The sequence below is a fragment of the Dipodomys spectabilis genome, unplaced genomic scaffold (assembly GCF_019054845.1).
Source record: "Dipodomys spectabilis isolate Male_0828 unplaced genomic scaffold, ASM1905484v1 ptg000096l, whole genome shotgun sequence".
NCBI lineage: Eukaryota > Metazoa > Chordata > Mammalia > Rodentia > Heteromyidae > Dipodomys > Dipodomys spectabilis.
In genome coordinates this window covers 18,329,764-18,348,581 of record NW_024870773.1, presented here as the reverse complement: position 1 = coordinate 18,348,581, position 18,818 = coordinate 18,329,764, and the positions used below count along the sequence as shown (strand labels likewise).

The 18,818-nt window shown below is 35.3% G+C and overlaps 1 protein-coding gene across 5 annotated transcripts in view; it reads right to left on the bottom strand.

Annotated features, from left to right (window-relative positions):
* Usp6nl (USP6 N-terminal like) overlaps positions 1-18,818 on the bottom strand; it is a 119,620-nt gene that overhangs the window by 67,414 nt on the left and 33,388 nt on the right. Inside the window, exon 1 of one of the 5 annotated variants that reach the window (XM_042686070.1) lies at positions 17,678-17,684. The exons of 3 other annotated variants lie outside the window; for them this stretch is intronic. In XM_042686070.1, the coding sequence (XP_042542004.1) occupies position 17,678 (1 nt within the window). In that variant the 5' untranslated portion in view covers positions 17,679-17,684. Of the gene's footprint in view, positions 1-9,240; positions 9,319-17,677; positions 17,685-18,818 lie in introns of those variants that run through there. One more of the 5 variants, XM_042686067.1, reaches the window with a different exon arrangement.

Below are 18,818 nucleotides of genomic sequence, written 5' to 3'. Positions count from 1 at the left end.
GTTTACTATATCGCTTTACATATATGTCTTCAGACTGGAAAAGAAAGCATTTGATGATACTTGCTGACAGCAGTGTGGGAAATTTGCAGTTCCTTACACTAAAGATAAACACAGGAATGTACAAAATCTTTCTGGAAAGCAACTGGATAATATGTAGCAGAATCTTTCAAAACAGGCATATCTTTTATCCAACATTCTACTTCTCCAATGTCTAGCAATGAGATAATCGCACAAGAACAAGGATTTTTTAGTAACAGTAAAAAAAAAAAAAAAAACAGCAAAATGAGAACTGATTTTTTTAACTAAGGGGGAGAGGCAGGGATGTTTTTGTCACTACTTATATACTTCCACTTAGTGTAAGTATTAATAATGTATAAATAGAATGGCCAGGTACTGGTGGCTCAGGCCTATAATCCTAAAGACTAGGAGGCTAAGATCTGATGATCATGGTTCAAATCCAGCTATAGTAGGAAAGTCCACAAGATTCTTATCTCCAATTAACTACCAAAAAGCTGGAAGTGGAGCTGTGGCTCAAATGGTAGAGCACTAGCCACCCAGCTCCAGGACCAGCACTTTAAAAAAATTTTATAACAAAAATGCATACTAGTGGTTCAGATTTTCAGAATTAACTAATTCAGACTTATGTGCATATTCATTATCCTTACGTGCCTTTTTCAATTTCTTTCTTTCTAACTGTCTAGCTTTAAAAAATAACACTCATCCTTCTATAGAAGGGGTGAGAAAGCAAATAAATAGAAGTTAAATTCAAGCCAGGGAATTGGCCTTTTAATAAACCTTTTAATTGACCTTTTAATAAACTCCAAGTGTACTGTCAGAACTGCCAAACACCAATTTCTTTGGTGCTTAGGCCAAATTAATAGATAATTGTATACTAAGCTTTTATTCTTTGGAGTGTCAATTACATTTCTAACAATGAGAAATTTGAAAGTAAAAGACAAGGATAGAAATGGTATGGAGCCGGGAATTAAACATGCCAAGATCCCAAGAAAACGTCTTTGGCAAATCCTAAGTACAAAGCTTTACCCAGATTATCAAGCTAGAGAAAGGAAAACAGCTAAATAATAGAAGTGATCTTGTATCCAGATTTTTCTATCTTGACAAAATTGTATCTTGATTTGCTGAAAGAAAGATCATATGTTTTTAACATCAGAATGGCTGCCTCTAATCAATTAAGTAATTTCTAAATCTCTAAATGGCCTTTAAAAATCCTTATCCTGTTATTTCCTCATAGGAAGAAAATATTTATGAGTGTATTCTACTGAGAGAGTGGATTTAAAGCAACAAATTTTATAAAATATAGCCAAATTTGCTTCTTTCAAGAGACTAAAAGGAATTATTAAGCTTTCCCAACACTGAATTTAGAGACATTAATAATTCACACTTCAGGGCAATCAACTACAGAGTACGAAATTAATTCTTACTGTGCATCCTTAGGGTGGGATTCACTATAGTTAAATTATGTCCCAGATTTTCTGATCTGTAATTGAGAAGTTTATTAAGAGGTACACTATAATACTTACTTTGGTTTAATTTTAATTGCTTGTTTAAAAATTCCACTGTAAGAACAAAGTTTGCTCCAAAATACTGAGCACAAATGACACCCACAAGTGATACAGCTACCCTATTTCTATGTCAAAGTACAAGCATGCACAAAGTTTCAGGCACCTACTAAACAATAACAATGTGTCACCTGGTACTTTATCAAATAAAAACTTACACCATTATCCCAATTCACACTATAGCTTTATAGTTCTTTGCCTGGTAAATCCATAAAAATAGGCTTATTTGGATTTCTGGCTCAAAATACAATACTATTTGTTACTGAAACATTATGGTAATGAAAGAGTTAACGCAATATGATTATACTATAAATGTAGTTGAACAAAATGTTCCTGTTCTTTAAAATAATACCATGTAGAGAAATATGTGGAATAATTACTTTACATATAGGCCTCCTTAACGTCACCAAATGTTAGTTTAATATCTGTTAGTTATATAGAAGAAAGCACCTCTCAGCACAAATTTACACAAGAAAATGACAACTGTAGTATTTTGAGAAGCAGTTTAAATGTGGACAGGATTGTGAGACTTGTGATTCCATTTAATTCCCACAAAACAAATTTCAAGAGTCAAGAGTCCACCAGAATTACATTCTTTTTATGAGTACAATGCATCTTGATGATCATTACCCCTTCCATCTCAAAACTCTGTTTAATGTTACCAAACTAAGAACAAATTCACCCACTTAATTAAATTTGAATACTATAAAACAAAATGATAGCAGGCAATTTACCTAGTGTATACTTAAGACAGAAAACAGTATCCACTTTAAAAGTACTTTACCATAATTTGTCTGGCCCTGGGACTTGGCAGTTGCTTCGGTCCTCATAGAAGAACCTATCTACTCCACGTTTTCATGACTAGGTTAGAGTAACCCAGCACACCAAACTGTTACATGGAGCCTCACACATTCTGCAACTAACTGACGCAGAAAAAAGGGGAAGCGGCTCTACTTGAAACTATTTGTGAGATAAGCACAAGGAAAAAAAAAAGGGTTGAGATACATTTTTCTTTCCAAAAGGAAAAAAAAAAACCTTACTGTGGTTATACAGGCTATAGATATGGAACAAAGATAGCATTTGTTGTGCATGAAAACATGTCTTTCAGGCTAGATCCCAACTATGAGCTACACCAGCCTACACCCTGCATTCCATCTAATAACAAGCAGGGGCTTTAAACAAGCTGCTTCTTAACAGCTTCACAAGTAGCCACGTTCTTAGTACTTTTAATAAAACTTATCATAAGTAACAAAAAATCATTTAAATAATTAAACTAAAGCTAAGTAGCAGAAATATTCTCAACTACATTACCCATTGTGTGTATGTGTGTGTAAAAGAAAGAGAGAGAAGAGTCTGTACTGGGGCTTCAATTCAGGGCTTAGGCACTATCCACTGGATTTTTTGCTCAAGGTTGGCATGCTACACTCGGGCCACAGCTTCACGTCTGGCTTTTCTTGGGGGGGGGGGGGTGGTTAATTAGAGATAAAAGTCTCAAGGAATTTTCTGCTTGGACTGGCTTTCGAATGGCAATCCTAAAATCTCAGCTTCCTGGGTAACAGGATTATAGGCATGCGCCACCAGTGTCTAGCTTAATAAAAACTTTTTGGATAAATTTTAATGTGCAAACTTCAGACACTGATTCAAACAACATGTACATGCAACAGAAGTAACTTTGGTCTTAACATGTTACATAACTATAAGACAAGTGCCTCATGAAACAATATGTACAAGCACTAGAGGACAGCACTACGAAATTTTTATCCTATTTTATTTATTCTTTCCTTCTCGTTGTTTCTCTTAAGTAGATAGGGAACTACAATCTGGAGACCATGATAGAGGCATACCTACAAATCACACTTAACTGCTTGCTTGGGTCAAGCTATTTGTAACAATAAAGAGAAGTAAAAGATTTAAAAATCATAGAGAAAATGAAAATTTTCAAGTCATATACCAAAGTCTGAAATCAAAGTGGCTTTAAACTCCTTATCATCTAGAAGGCAATGAAGCATTATTTTCAAAGTTCTGAGAGAAAAATTATCGTGAACTTGTAAAATTTTACGCCACATTGAGCAAAAGCAATGTAAATATTACAAAGTAACAAAATGAGATTTAAGCAAACTGACAAAGGATGCCCCTTCAGAGAAAAACTGATGTCCACATTCTAATCTCAGAAATCTGTGACTGGCTATTGCCTCCTATGGCAAAAAGGGCTTGCAGATGCGATTTAATTAAGGATCTTGAGAAGGAGAGAATAGCCTGGATCATGTAGATGGGAGCAATGTCATCCATTACAAGAAATCTTATGGATGGTGGCTAAGAAGGCCATCGGAGAAAGATGATGTAACAGAGGAAGCAGCAAGAGGGTGGAGTTAAAGCAAAAACAGCTCACAAAGCAAGGAAAGCTGTTGGTATCCAATAGCTGAAAAAGGGAAGGAAGGAAGCAGACTCTTTCCAGGTAGTTCCAGAAGGAGCCAGCACAGTGAAAGATTTCAGTTCCTCCAGAACTAGAAGGAATACATTTGTGTTGTTTAAGCAATTAAGTTTGTGGTCATTTATTTTAGCAACATGAATCTATAAGGATTCCAAGTTTGCTGCTTTTGAAGGAAAAATTCTGAGAACAGAAAAATAAAACTATCAAAAGAACAGTCAGCTGTTGTCAGCTCCTTTGTGCCATCTCTTTGGTGAGGCTTGACCTTGGCACTGTTCTGTCTTTGGCCTACCTAACATAGTTGTTGCAAGAATCCTGTTAAGTCAGTTTTGTATGAATCCTCCTCCCATCCTGGTATCTGATCACTCTGGTTTGCCTTCAGCAAGAACCCTGTCATGTCTGTCCTCTAATAACTTCCAGCCATACAACCTTCTAACCCCTCATCACTCAATGGCTATACAAGTAAATCCCAACCAGTCCTTGCTACAGGAGGAATGTAGATTCTCTTCTCTACTGTGATAGTCTTGACACCTAAGGTCTTCCTTATATTTCCAAACAAATATCTCAATTCTTTTGACAGAATTAAAAAGAGAGGCTGGCACCAGATCCAAAAAATCATAGGAGACCACAGACAATTCCAGGAGGCAAGTATGTACCTGCCAAGCTATCAAAGCAACCAGTTCAGGAAACAGGAAATGTGGCTCAAATGGTAGAGTGACAGCCTCGAGCAAAAAAGCCAAGTGAGAGCGTCAGGATCTGAGTTCAAGTCTCAGTACCCACATACTCAAAGCAATCAATTCACACTGGAACAGAAAATACAAGTTGCCTTCAAAAAGCAAGTAGATTCCAAACTACTTCAAGATCAAGGATATTATCAGTGGTGTTACAGTAAAAGTTTACAAATAAAGACAACAAAAAGAAGAGTGACTACAAATCTCAGAACATGCAAAGAACAAAGTGAGAAAAAGCCACAATCTACATACAGAGTAAAATACAAAGAGGCATGACATTAACCTTGATTTCATATTTTGGAAAGAATTCATTTGGCTTGGATACCTTTAATATTAGAGTTGTATTTTCTTCTCTATATACTGCAAGGCAATACTTGAGACTAAAGTAAATTATATTGCTATTATTATAATTATGTAAGAATGGAAACTGTCTACTAGCACTCAGCATCAACTAGTGTCTAAAATTGAACCCTGACACACCTCTAAATCTAAGTGCCCCGGGCTTCTGAGAAGCAACTACTGCTACCTACAAAAACATTCTCTGTATTATATCCAAGACTCATGTTTTCATACACACACATATGTTTAATTCCCTTTTATATTAAAAACTAGAAATATTCTATAGATAATTACACATCTATTCTCTTATGCTTCACAATGTATCTTAAAAATTATGCATATTAGCACCTATAGATTTATCTAGTAGTGGGCCAATAAAGGTTTACCCACCATTTGTGAAGGGAAAAGGTAGTAGAGGTGTGATAAACTTTGGTATGTGGCCATTTGCTGACTTCCATGTTGAAAATTCTCTCATTATGGGGTCAACCTACCACATGATGGCATGAATGCAGAGTTCAGGCTGGCTCTAGTGCACCTGTGAATGAATTTTCCCTTAACCTTTTCACACCCATAAAGTATCCTAAAGTATTATCATCACTTAATGAACAAATAAATTCTCTTGGAAAGGTGAACTAAGAAAATCGAGAGAGCAAATCAACATACATTGGAAATTGAAGATGAATTATCATGAAGCAAAGAGCTTAACAGGCAAGATAAAAAGTAAGGAAGTGGGCCTCTTAACAGGCAAGATTAAAAGTGATGAAATAGGCCAGACTAGCCTCAATCCTAGCTATTCAGGAGATTGAGCTCTGAGGATCACCTTATGAAGCCAACAGAGGACAGGAAAGTCTGTGAAACACTTCATCTCCAATTAACCAATTAATCAAAAAGCTGCAAACACAAGTGTGACTCAAGTGACAGAGAATAGGCCTTGAGCAAAAAAAAAAGCCATGCGAGATCAAAAGGCCCTGAGTTCAGGCCTCAGCATCCTCTCTTGCATGCATGTGCACTGTCTGTCTGTCTGTCTCTGTCTGTCTGTCTGTCTGTCTCTCTCTCTCTCTTCCCTCCCCACAAGAAACAGAAACTACCAGTAAACAGAACCAGAGAGAAGCAAGGTCATTATCAGAGATGCTTTAGCCTAAGAAAAATAAAACAGCCCCTCCCCTTGAAGCAGCTTTGTACTTCAATCCCTGATGTCTCTTATTTTCTGTTCAATGGTAACAAATGTTCTGTTCTTCCCAAAATAATTTAAGTAATTATCTGTTCTTATATTTGAGTTTCTTAATTCTATCTCATTTATTCCATCAAAATCAACACAATGTCTAACTAAAGGTTTTGTGATTTTTTTTCTTATTATACTACAAAGATGTATAGCTGTATAATGAATACAGACTACTTTAAATGTTTCTAGACATCAGTGCTAAAAACTTCAGCTTTTATTTTGCTACGCTCTGGGTCAAAGGCTGGAATGCCCAAGCAGAGTGAAACCAATAAACACTAACGAACCAACCAAAGTAGACAGTGCCTCAATAGCAAGAGAACGTAAAGTGCTACTTACTTTGATTGGTGGTTCTGTGCAAAGTGAAATATGAGCACCTTACCCTCTCCCTGAGATAGCTTTTTCTGAAACAGAATCCTGGGAGAGTCCAAGGCAGGTATCAGCAGGTGGCTATGAGAAGAACTGGTTCAGTATATCCTCCTGCCTCTTTATTTCCCTCTCCACTAGAAGGTTATCCATAATCAAATGCTCACCCCATTTCCATCTCTCATAACTGTAACCCATGTTAAACAAATGTCTTTTCAAAAAGTGCACAACCTCAACAATAACAACAACAACAAAACACACTTATTTCCTTCTTTTTTCTCCAACTAATTTGTTACTCTTAGAAAGCCATTTGATTTTTCTTCCTTTTGTTGCTCTTTGGAGCAACAACAACAAAAGATCCTAATTAAAGCTACAAAGAAATAGTACAAATACCAATTATGGTGACAAACACTTGTCATCCTAACACTCAGTAGGGAGAGGCAGGAGGTTTGTGAATTTGAGGACAGCTATACAGTAGAACTTCCAAAATCAGATGAGTAACTCCTCTACTTATATGTAAGATGATTCATGGAGGATATGAAGTGATGTAACAATATTTAAATACCATTATTACTGATGAGAAACATTCAACTAAGTAGAATATGAGTACAGTTCCCACATTTGGGGGCAGGGTTGAATGACACTTTGCCTACAACACACACTTAGAACCAAGACAAACACATGAGTCATTTTACTCATTCAACTTGTCTACAGCTGCTGACAAACTCAAGATTATACCTTAGCTGCTCTTCCAGCAGTATGATTGCTTTAATAGGTAGCATAAGATTGGTTCCTAACAACTCTTTTATTTGTAAGCTGTTTATATGTGCCAAATACTGTGCTGGGTATTTAATATGCATAATCTCACTTAAACCTCATAGCAACCTACTATTTTAGTTTTAAAACTATCTCCTATTTACATATGGAGGGACAGAGGTGTGAAGAGGTTAAGTAATTTAGATCTTATGGGAAGTAAGCTACAGAATAGGATATAAGAGCCAGGCATCCACTTCAAAGCCACATTTGTAACCTTCTGTTACAAATCGGCCTTCTGTTGAAGTATATATAAATTGGTGAGCTTCTTGCAGCTTTGTTTATAATTGGTACTTATATTTCTTTCTTTAGAAACAAATCCGAGACTCCTAAAAATTGTTGAGTTATATTTTCTAGAGTTCAGTAAAGTCTAACCTCGTGAAACTGTTTATCATTTGTGCAAAATAGAGATAAATGGCATGCTAAAAGATATAGAACAATTTATATGCATTATTCTTTAAAATCATAAGCAACTAAACCCCTTTATTATGCCCCTTCCCACTCCACCCCCACTAGTATTAGAGTTTAAACTCAGGGCCCAGTTCTGTTGAGAGGCTTTCTTGTTCTTGGCTAATGCTCTACTACTTGAACCATGCCTTAAGCCCAGCATTTTGCTGATTAGAGAAATAGTCTGATAGATTTTTCTACCCAGACTAGCTTCAAACTGTGATCTTCCCAGGTCTCAACTCCTAAGTGGCTAAGATTACATGTGTGAACCACTGAGTGCCTGACTTTTTCTATTTTAAGTGTGTATTAGGATAATCATGGGAAATGACAAGTAACTAAAATTTTGACATATTAATCACTAAATGGATATTAAAATTAACATTTCTAAAATGCTTATTTCTCTTAGTTGATACTGATCAACTGCCTTCACAATTAATGTCTATGATATGAAAGAGCTTGCTGAACCTATTTCATTTACCTTTCACAACTCTTGTCCTAGGATATTCAGAACTGCAAGCATGTATAATTATATCCCTTACAAAAACAGTTTGTGTTGCTGCTGTCTTTATTTTTGTTTCGTTTTTTGAGTCGGACTTGTGCTCCTCCCCCTTAGCCTTTCACCTCAGCCTTGGGGTTACAGGCATTTACAATCATGTCCAGCTATAGATTCTTACAACATAAGAATAAAACAAAAGAAACACAAGAGAATTCAAAGACTGCTCACCTGGCTAATAAGTAACTAATCCCACAGTCTGGCAGATCCCATTTTCTAGGCCAGTATTAAATTTTCTTTAAATCAAGAATGTTACTTAAAAGCTTAAAGTGTAGGAGATGACACACAAAAATGAGAGATAACCTTTGGTTCAAACTGACTGCAATCTAGTAAATTAAAATACTCATACCACACTGAAAAAATGCTAGTGTCCTAAGTTCCAAGCACAGTACCACAACATTCTCACAACATCCAACTGCTTTCAACACACATCACCTAATAAATTTTAAGCAACATTATATATAAATATCCCATATGTGTATATGTGTTTTACATAATAGGTATTCCTTACATTCTCTTACTACTATTATACTAATAATTCTGTAGTTGAGTAGCTTGTATAATAAATCAAATTTACTTTACATAACAAATACTAAGAGTATTATAAAACATGGAAGTCAATACTCAAGAGATTAGATGAATTAAGAGCCTGGCTCAAAAGTAAAAGCTAGCATTTATTCTATATGATCTGAACTCATTATTAATATTATCTCATTTAATTCCCTTACATCAAAACTATGAAGTCAAAAATCTCACAAACTTACCAATTTGCCACTCCATCTTGAGATGTTCTAATTATTATTAGAAATGTCTTTTTACTCCTAAGCAAAATTAGGCTTTCCACATAACAGGCCTATAAATATAAATCACTGGCATATTCATACTGTTCAACACATGGCATTTACTAAAGCCCCCTTTGAAAATTGACTCCCAAAATTTAACATGAGACCTCAGAAAAGGTCTAATATGAGAAAAGCAGAACTAGTATATTCTTACATACATTTTCTCTATAATGCTATTATTACATGATCTTCTCTGAATAGCAAGCCTGTCAGGTTATTACTGATATCCTTAAGGTGTTTTAAAAAGTCATATTTCACACTATTCACATGTCTATTCATTTGCACATGATCTTCCTGATTTTCTCCCACCTGCAATTAAAACCTTTTTTACATGCAAACTCAAAGAGCACTCAAAACAGCTAGTTTTTTGTGTATATATTCCTTTGTTTTTCCTTCTAAGATAAGTAGTTACTGCAGAATTTTCTTCTGTTGATTGAGTCTTCCTTTTGCTATAACTATAATCAAGTGTACATTAATTCTAATATATAGCTAACATACATTCCTAAAGATAATCATATATCACCAGTGGGATACAGACCTTTCTTCCTTTATAAATACAAATTCTAAGAAACTATCATCAAATCGACTTCACTATCAAGTACTTCATTATTAGCTCAAATTACCTCTGAAAAGAAGTTCCATCATTGTTCCTAAAATACACATTAACCAGTGAGTTCACAAAATAGGTTTGTGCATATTTTAAGAAGCTCTATTGCCAGGACTAATTTCTTGCCGGAAAAAAAAATGGTTATAAATAACCATTAAGATCTCATAGACTCAAAGGCATTAGGATAACTCCCTGGGGAAAAGACAGTCTTTTGAACAAATGGTTAAAATGGTTCCGAAATAAATAGGTATATAGGTATACAGGGGAGGGAGCAGAAATATCCTTGGCTAGTACCCAACATAGTATATAAAAATTAACTTTAAGTAAATTACAAGCCTATATGTAAGAGCAAAAGTTATTAAATTTCTAGGAGAAAAGCTATCTTTATTACAGTGAGTTAAGCAAAGATTTCTTTTAACTAAACTAAGTACAAACTATAAATAAAAAAACAAAAAGTCAAAATTAAGAGCATTTGCTTTTCAGGAGCTACCATCAAGAAAGTAAAAGACAAGCCACAGACTGAGAGAGAAAAAAACTAAAAACATTAAGAGGCTCACATCCAGAATATATATATTTTTAAAAATTTCTTGCAACTCAACAGATAATCTTTTTCCCCCCTGGTACCAAGGTTTGAACTCAGACTTTGTGCTTGTTTGCTCAGCTGATACTATCAAGCCACCCCTCCAGATTAAAAAGATAATCTATTTTTTACTGGACAAAATAACACATTCTTCTATCACAAAAGACATAAGACAGTCTAATAACTATATAAAGATGTTCAATCTTACTGACACACAGAAATATGATCATTTAAATCCCACTGAGATACCACTGTGATCAAAGTTTAAAAGGCTGACAGCACCAGATGCTGACAAGGCCAGAGAATATCTATAACTATTAAGAAGACAAAATACCACAACCACATTAGAAAAGACCTTAGAAAGCATAAACTTTACCACACTACCTAGCAATTTTACCCCCAAGTACTTACCCAAAGAAATAACAAAATGTATTCTTAAAGATTTTTATGTAAATGTTCATATAAACATAACTAGAAACAATCCAGATATTCACCAAATGGTGAATGGATAAGCAAATTGTGGTTATTACATACTATGAAATATACTCAGTAACAAAAAGGAAAACAGCATGTTACCAACATAATTAATATGTCAACTATCAAAGACTTCATACTATCTGACTCCACTTATAGAAAATACTAGCAAACAAAATTACAGCCACACAAAATGTTTGCCTGAGGCTGGTAGCATGCTGACATAAGAAAACAAGAATTTGGGGATTCTTGATGGAATTTTTCTATATCTGGATGGAGTAGTGAGTACATTATTATATAATTATCAAAACTCATCAAGCTATCTACTTCAAATAAATGAATTTTACTTTCAACTCCAACAAATCTGGGGATCCCTAAAAGAAGATACCATCTCACATTTTTAACTATCATTGATTACCTTATATTTTGTTTTATTATACCTGAATGTGTGAATCACATTTTTTTTTTTTTTTTTTGCCGGTGGTGGGGCTCGAACTCTGTGTCTGGGTGCTGTCCTTCAGCTCTTCAGCTCAAGGTTAGGGCTGTACCACTTGAGCCACAGCGCCACTCCTGGCTTTTTCTGCTTATGTGGTGCTAAGGGCCTCGTGCATGTAAGGCAAGCACTCTACCTCTGAGCCATCTTCCCAGCCCCCCCTTCCCCCGATTGTTTTTTAAAAACAAATACCTAAGTTTAGGTGAACAGTACAAAGCATAATCATCACCAGATCTGCATAAGGACCTAGGTATAGGTTTTTCTAGTGCACAGGCAACTAATTATAGCATTTATTTCAGAAGCTATTTGCTTCCTTCAAGGTTGAAATGATAGCCCATATAAGGGCCATCCATGCTCTCTTCCTTCTATCTGTAACTTTTTCTACTCTTTGCATGGCTAGCTCCAACTACCCATTTCATCCTTAGAAAAATTAGAGAGGTGTGGTGTTTATGGCACCTGGTGTCTTTGTTCATAGAAATTATCTAAATGTGTGATCACTTCATTTTTACTTGCTTTTAACCTTCAATACACTCAACGATCAGATTCTGTCATTTTTACTTACTACTGTGACAAATGCCTGACACCTAGCTGGTACCCAATAAATTTACTGAGTGACTAAATATGAGCAAGAATTGGCTAAATTAATCCTAATCACAAGCTTCATGACAGTTAGCTTTGTAGCAATATGAAAACTGAGACTCACAGTGGTTAACACCCCTAGATTACATAGCTCTTAAGTGATGGTGTCATTAATCAAACTTGGGCCTATCTGATTCCAAATCCTATTCACTTAACTATGTGTTAGTGTCAGTACACACATTTCACAGAACTCAGTTTCTATGATAGGTTGCTTAAATTTACTCAAGTAGGATCTTAAGTCAGGGAGTATCAAAAATTCTAAAAACTATTCAAATTATTTCCCTGGAATTTTGTCTGATCAAATATTCCTTGAAGTAACTGTGCCAATTCAATTGTTTTATTAAAAAGAGGTATTTACAAGTTCTGATGTTATTTCATAGACTAGACTTTAATTGGCTACAACTAAATTTAGTACATTCCTATGTAATAGATGCACTTCTTCAATAAAGTAAATAATATAGGTATTGATACATTCATAATACTAACAAGAGTCTGTTGTCTTATTACTTTTACACATTACTAACTCTCACTATACTACACTTCCTGCCAAGACTGAAAAACAAAGTACTAGCCATAAGTACTCAAGCTTTTAAATGTTCTTAGTGGCATGACATATACACACCAATTAAGAAAAAAACAAAGGTTATATTCAGCAGTGTGAGATTTCATACAAAAATTCTATTCATTGGAAAGATTAAAAAAAGAACTGCAAAATGAAAGGGCTTTTGAATAACCGTGAGCTTAAACAAGTGAGTCAGAATAATGAATCATCCTTAAGTATATGGACCAAAACTGTGAACACATACTACCACATATCCTGTGCTAACAAAAAACAAATCCTATGTTAAACTCTGTTCACAATCATGTGAACTGGTATTATCACAAGGTTTATTATTTCTCAAAAGTACTACCTTATATTAAATTCTTGTTTACAGTGTAATCAGTTTTGTCACATACATAACAATTAAGTAGTTTTTATGACCAGTCTTTGAAATATTTGTCTATGGATAAGAATTACGATGGACTATATGAAAATGTAACTAACTGCAATCATGGGTTATAGGAAAAAGGTCAAGAAATCTCTATTCTGATGTAAAAGAATTCTCACTATGTAGAAAACACACACATATACATTAATAAGAAACATGCAAACTGCTTAATATTTGCACCTGTTTTATAATTACCTTATAATTACCTAGATGACATATTTGGATCAACTGCTATTATGATGTTTTTTAAGTAACTTTTGAAAAGATCATAGAAAAGCAAAATAAGCTACATACTGTCTATAATCATAACAGTATAATTTTCAATAGATTTGGAAATAAAAGACAGGCAAACTCTGTAAGGTAAAAGTCGTAGTGATGGCCAGGTGCCGGTGGCTCACGCCTGTAATCCTAGCTACTCAGGAGGCTGAGATCTGAGGACTGAGGTTCAAAGCCAGCCTGGTGGGAAAGTCCATGGGACTCTTATCTCCAATAAACCACTCAGAAAACCGGAAGTGGTGCTGTGGCTCAAGTGATAGAGCTGAAGAGCTGAGGGACAGTGCCCAGGTCCAGAGTTTAAGCCCCACGACCAACAAAAATAAAAGATAAATTTTTTTTTTTAAAAAGCCTTAGTGATGAAGGTTAACGGCTTCTAAGAAAACTCTGTGTATGTGTGTGTGTGTGTGTACACTTACTTACGTATGTGTACATACACACACTAGTTTCTTAGGGAGCTACTGGAGATTCTAAATAAATGCTATAGGATATTTAAAACAAACTTTTTCCTATAACCCATGATTGCAGTTAGTTACATTTTCATATAGTCCATCATAATTCTTATCCATAGACAAATATTTCAAAGACTGGTCATAAGTTTAGGATATTAAAAACAAAGCTTACTTATCCAAACAACAACTTCTACTTCTTGCTCTACAAAAGAATTCGAATTTCAAAATCACCAAAAAAACAAGTGTATATCCTCCCTTAGCTATTTTTTCAGAACAATAAAACAGTAACTTTAAGACAAAAATGCACTTTTATTCACTGCTCCTGGGAATGTAAATTAGTACAACCATTGTGGAAATCACTATGAAGGTTCCTCAAGAAATTAAAAATAGAACTCCCATATGATACTGCCATACCCCTCTTTAGGATATATCACAAAGAATCATGTATATGTTTGTCATGGCACTATTCACAATAGCAAAACTAAGTACCCTGGCCTAGGTTCCTATCAACAGGTGAATAGATAAAATGTGGAAGATATACACAATGGAGTTTTATTCAACCATTAAAAAGAATTTTTGTCATTTGCTGGAAAATGAGATGGATCTGGAGACCATGAAGTTCAGTCCCCCAAAGACAAATATTGCATGTTCTCACTCATGTATAAGCTAGAAGAAAACAAAATAAAAAATGGCTGAGGATGCAGATCACAGGTAGAATACATTCTAGCCCTGATTATATGCATGTGTATCTATGTACACACATTTGCATGCATGCATATCCATGTATACAAATGTCATAATGGAACTTCTTACTATCTACACTTTAATATTGCTAATTAAAACAATGAGAGAAGCAAGAAGACCAAATCCAATCTAACTTGTATACTCCAGACATGACAGTAGCCAGGCTTTTTACCACTTTGTCCCCAAAGGCAAGAATCATCATTAAGGAACCAAAAGAACATGTAAACATTTTAAGGCTTAGAAGTTTTTTCCCCTATATAACTCTGCCCTAATACACTTTCCCCTCATTTCTTTTCTTTTTTTCTTTGTCAGTCATGGGGCTTGACCTTCTGGGCCTGGGTACTGTCCCTCAGCTCTTCAGCTCAGGACTAGCACTCTTACCACTTGAGCCACAGCACTACTTCTTGTTTTCTGGTGATTAATTAGAGATAAGAGTCTCACAGACTTTCCTGCCTGGGTTGGCTTTGAACTGTGATCCTCAGATCTCAGCCTCCCAAATAGCTAGGGTTACAGGCGTGAGCCACTGCCACCTGCCTCCCCTCTTTACTTAATACCACAAATAACTTACTCTAAAAGAGGAAGCAATACTTTAGGGCTATCTGTTTTGAAAAAAAAAACAAAACAAAACAAAAGATTCCTAGGGGAGGTAATACTTATCAAAGCCATTTCAAACAACTGAAACATAGCTGAGAGCTAAACCCTGGTAGCTTACTAACCTTACTCCTAGACTCAGGAGGCTGAGATCTGAGGATGGTAGTTCAAAGCCAACCCAGTCCTTGAGATTCTTATCTCCAATTAACCACTAGAAAACCAGAAGTGGAACTATAGTTCAAGTGGCAGAACACTAGCCTTGAGCAGAACAACTCAAGGTCATCGCGCAGGCCCTGAGTTCAAGACCCATGACCAACCTAAAAGAAAAAAAAAGCTGGAACCCAAAGGCAATCAAGAAAGAAAACATAGCTTCTAAATAGTTTTTAAAGTTTTTCAATGGCAGTCAGGTAAATTTTATTATTTATCCATAAATCTTTCAAAACTTTCAGAACTAATTTATGCAGAATTCTTAGAAAAAATTAAAAGCAGGTTGATGGTTACTGATTCTTATGGTAAAAACTAAACATGGAGATAATTAGAAATAGGAAATAACTTAACACTAATAATAATAACTACCTCCCTCCCTATACGAGTCAGAAAAACCTATGAGGAATTAAAATGTACTTAATCTAAATCTATTTTGACAACACTCAAGCATCCCTGAATATCTCATTTACTGAGAATTACCAAGAAAAACTATTTAATACAGTGTAAGTCAAAGATGGAAAATAAAATTTTAAATAATTTCATACAAAATAGTTAAAATATAAGGTTGTGTTTTGAAAATACAAAAACTCTACATTATAGAATACTTCAATTTCTAATTGAACACTGAATATATCCTTATAAAATATTTAAACAATATAGAAATGTATCAAAAACTGAAATGAAATCCCCCAACAACAAATCCTCAAAGAAACAACCACCAGATTAATAAGTGGGCTGAAGACTTAAGAGAGAGACTTCTGTGAAGAGGAAATAAAAATGGCCAATAGACACATGAAGAAATGCTCAACTCCTCTAGCTATAAAAGAAATGCAAATCAAAACAACATTGAGATTTTACCTCACCCCAGTTAGAATGGCTATAATCAAGAAATCTAATAACAACAGATGCTGGAGGGGATGTGGCCAAAAGGGAACCCTACTGCATTGTTGGTAGGAATGTAAACTTGCTCAACCACTTTGGAAAGCTGTATGGAGGTTCCTCAAAAGACTACACATAGAGCTCCCCTAAGACCCAGCAATCTCACTTTTGGGCATTTACCCAAATGATCACAAACAAGGCCATACTAAAGCTACCAGTACAACTATGTTTACTGCAGCATTATTCACCATAGCTAAGATATGGAACCAACCCAGATGTGCCCCTCAGTAGATGAATGGATCAAGAAAATGTGATATATATACGTGGGGGGGGAGGGGGTGTGAATTCTATGCCTCCATCAGAAAGAATGACATCGCCCCATTTGTTAGGAAATGGAAAGACTTGGAAAAAAGTAAGTAAGTAAGCCAGACTCAAAGAAGCATAGGTCCCATGGTTTCCCTTATCTGCAATAACTAGTATATGTCTAGGACAAGCAGAAGAGGTCAAAAGCTATGTACATATGACCATATAACCTGATGCTAAGCAAAATGAACCCCAAGATAGGGATACAGGGATTTTATCTTTCTTGCTGTTCTTTTTAATGTACTACGTGATTTTTCTGTTTGTTTGTTTTCTTTGTATGTTCTTCCCATGGTACAACCCCTGTTGTCACTGTATTTGATTCTGGTGTTCTGAATCTTGTATATACATTTTTAATTTGGGGAGGGGAAAAGAAATAACAAAATGCTGAAATAAGGATACAGGATGACCCATTTAAACAATGAGATGTACAGGACACTATGTTGAAAAAGAACTTTACAACTTTGTGGGGGGGGGGACAGTTGGAGAGGTGGGGAGGAAAGGAAAGGTGGGGGAAATACAAAGGAGGGGGTAACAATGCTTGAAAGGAAATGGATTCATTACCTTGATCATGTAACTGTAACCTCTCTGTACCCCTCTGTGTCTTTACAATAAAAATATGTATTTTTAAAAATTTTAAAGAAAAAAAGAAATGAAGTCACCTCCCCTATACTCCTTTCCCAAACCCACTTCAAATGTTAACTATATCTGGCTTATTTCCCTAACTTCTTTCTCCTCTGCATATTCTAAAACAGATATAATCACACTATACACATAAACACACTTCTAAGAGGACAGATGATAGGGAGATACTATGCATTTTATTCTGCCATTTTTTTCTAATTCTCAAACATATTTCATAGTGAATTTCCCTGGTCTGTTCAGGTAAGTCAGCATTACTCCTTTCAATGGCTGACTGTACTATACTCTACTGTATGGACGTACAACAAAAACAGCAAGTTTCTAGTGTTTTAGTGTATGTACACAATGCCAGCTACAGTGAAGGTATTAATGCATGCTGTTCATCTTTATAAACATAGGAACAGTTATCTCTAGAGAATATTAAGCCACTGACTGGAATTGTGAGCCACATGAAGCACAAATTTTTAATTTTAATGAAAATATCAAATAACTTTATCAAAAAAGAGCTTAGCAATTTGTTTCCTTACCAACAATGTTTAAGTATCCCCATCACACTGGACATTATTTACATGCTAAAACTGTAGCCACTCTTAGAAAAATGAAGTTTCATTAGATTGTCTATTCTCAAACCAACATGGTTAATTCCTAGCCAATAGTCCCATTCTTCCCTTACAAACAGAACCCAAGTGTTTCCAACTAGAATGTTTCAAGTTAAAAAATACTCTTCCCTCAGCCCTGTGCTGTCATGTAAAGTACACGGGAGTCAAGTGAGACAGTTCCAACTGGTGGTTTAAGGGAAAGCTGTGACTTTCTGTGTACAGGTGACACTCATTCTGGATTTCTTCTTATCTTTTTCCTCTGACCTGATGCATGTGATGCTGTGGGCCCTCAACTCTGAAGACAAAGACTGAATGTGGCTCCTCAGACAAGGGAAAACTAGCCCAGCTAAGTCTACTTGTCTGGACTATGAGCCATCCAACCCACATTTTCAACTTCTTGTATCTAAATATAATTGTAACACTAAGCAGACCTCTGATTATTCATAACATGCAACATCTTTTCGTGTGTTATTAGCTCTTGTACTTCTCTACCTTCTCTGTTATATACTGCAGTCTTCACCGGTGGTCTCTTGATCTGAACAAACAGAATTCTGTAAAGCACAATGATATTTGAACTTACTGATCTTTCTGCTTTACTATTTTCTCCCAGCAAAGACTAGGGACAGTTCTTCCTTCTTTTCAGCTCAATTCCAAACTCCACATTTCCAAACCAAGTGTTTGAGTACTTAGGAAATATAAGAAAGCCACCAATTCTACACATGACACTCCCAGTCGGGGAGAAGCAACAGGAAACCAGAATTATTAATAACAACCATTACAAAATGGAGCTCCATTGGCAGTTTGGACTGCTTACTATAGAATAAAGGCCTTCTCACAATTATTTAAAATTCCAGAAAATGTTCATTATTAAGTAATAATTGATATTAGTCTAAGCCAGATTTTCAAAGCACAGCATCTATATTTTGTTAGATGATTTTTAGTAACTGCAATGCTGAAGTTAGCAGATGTTC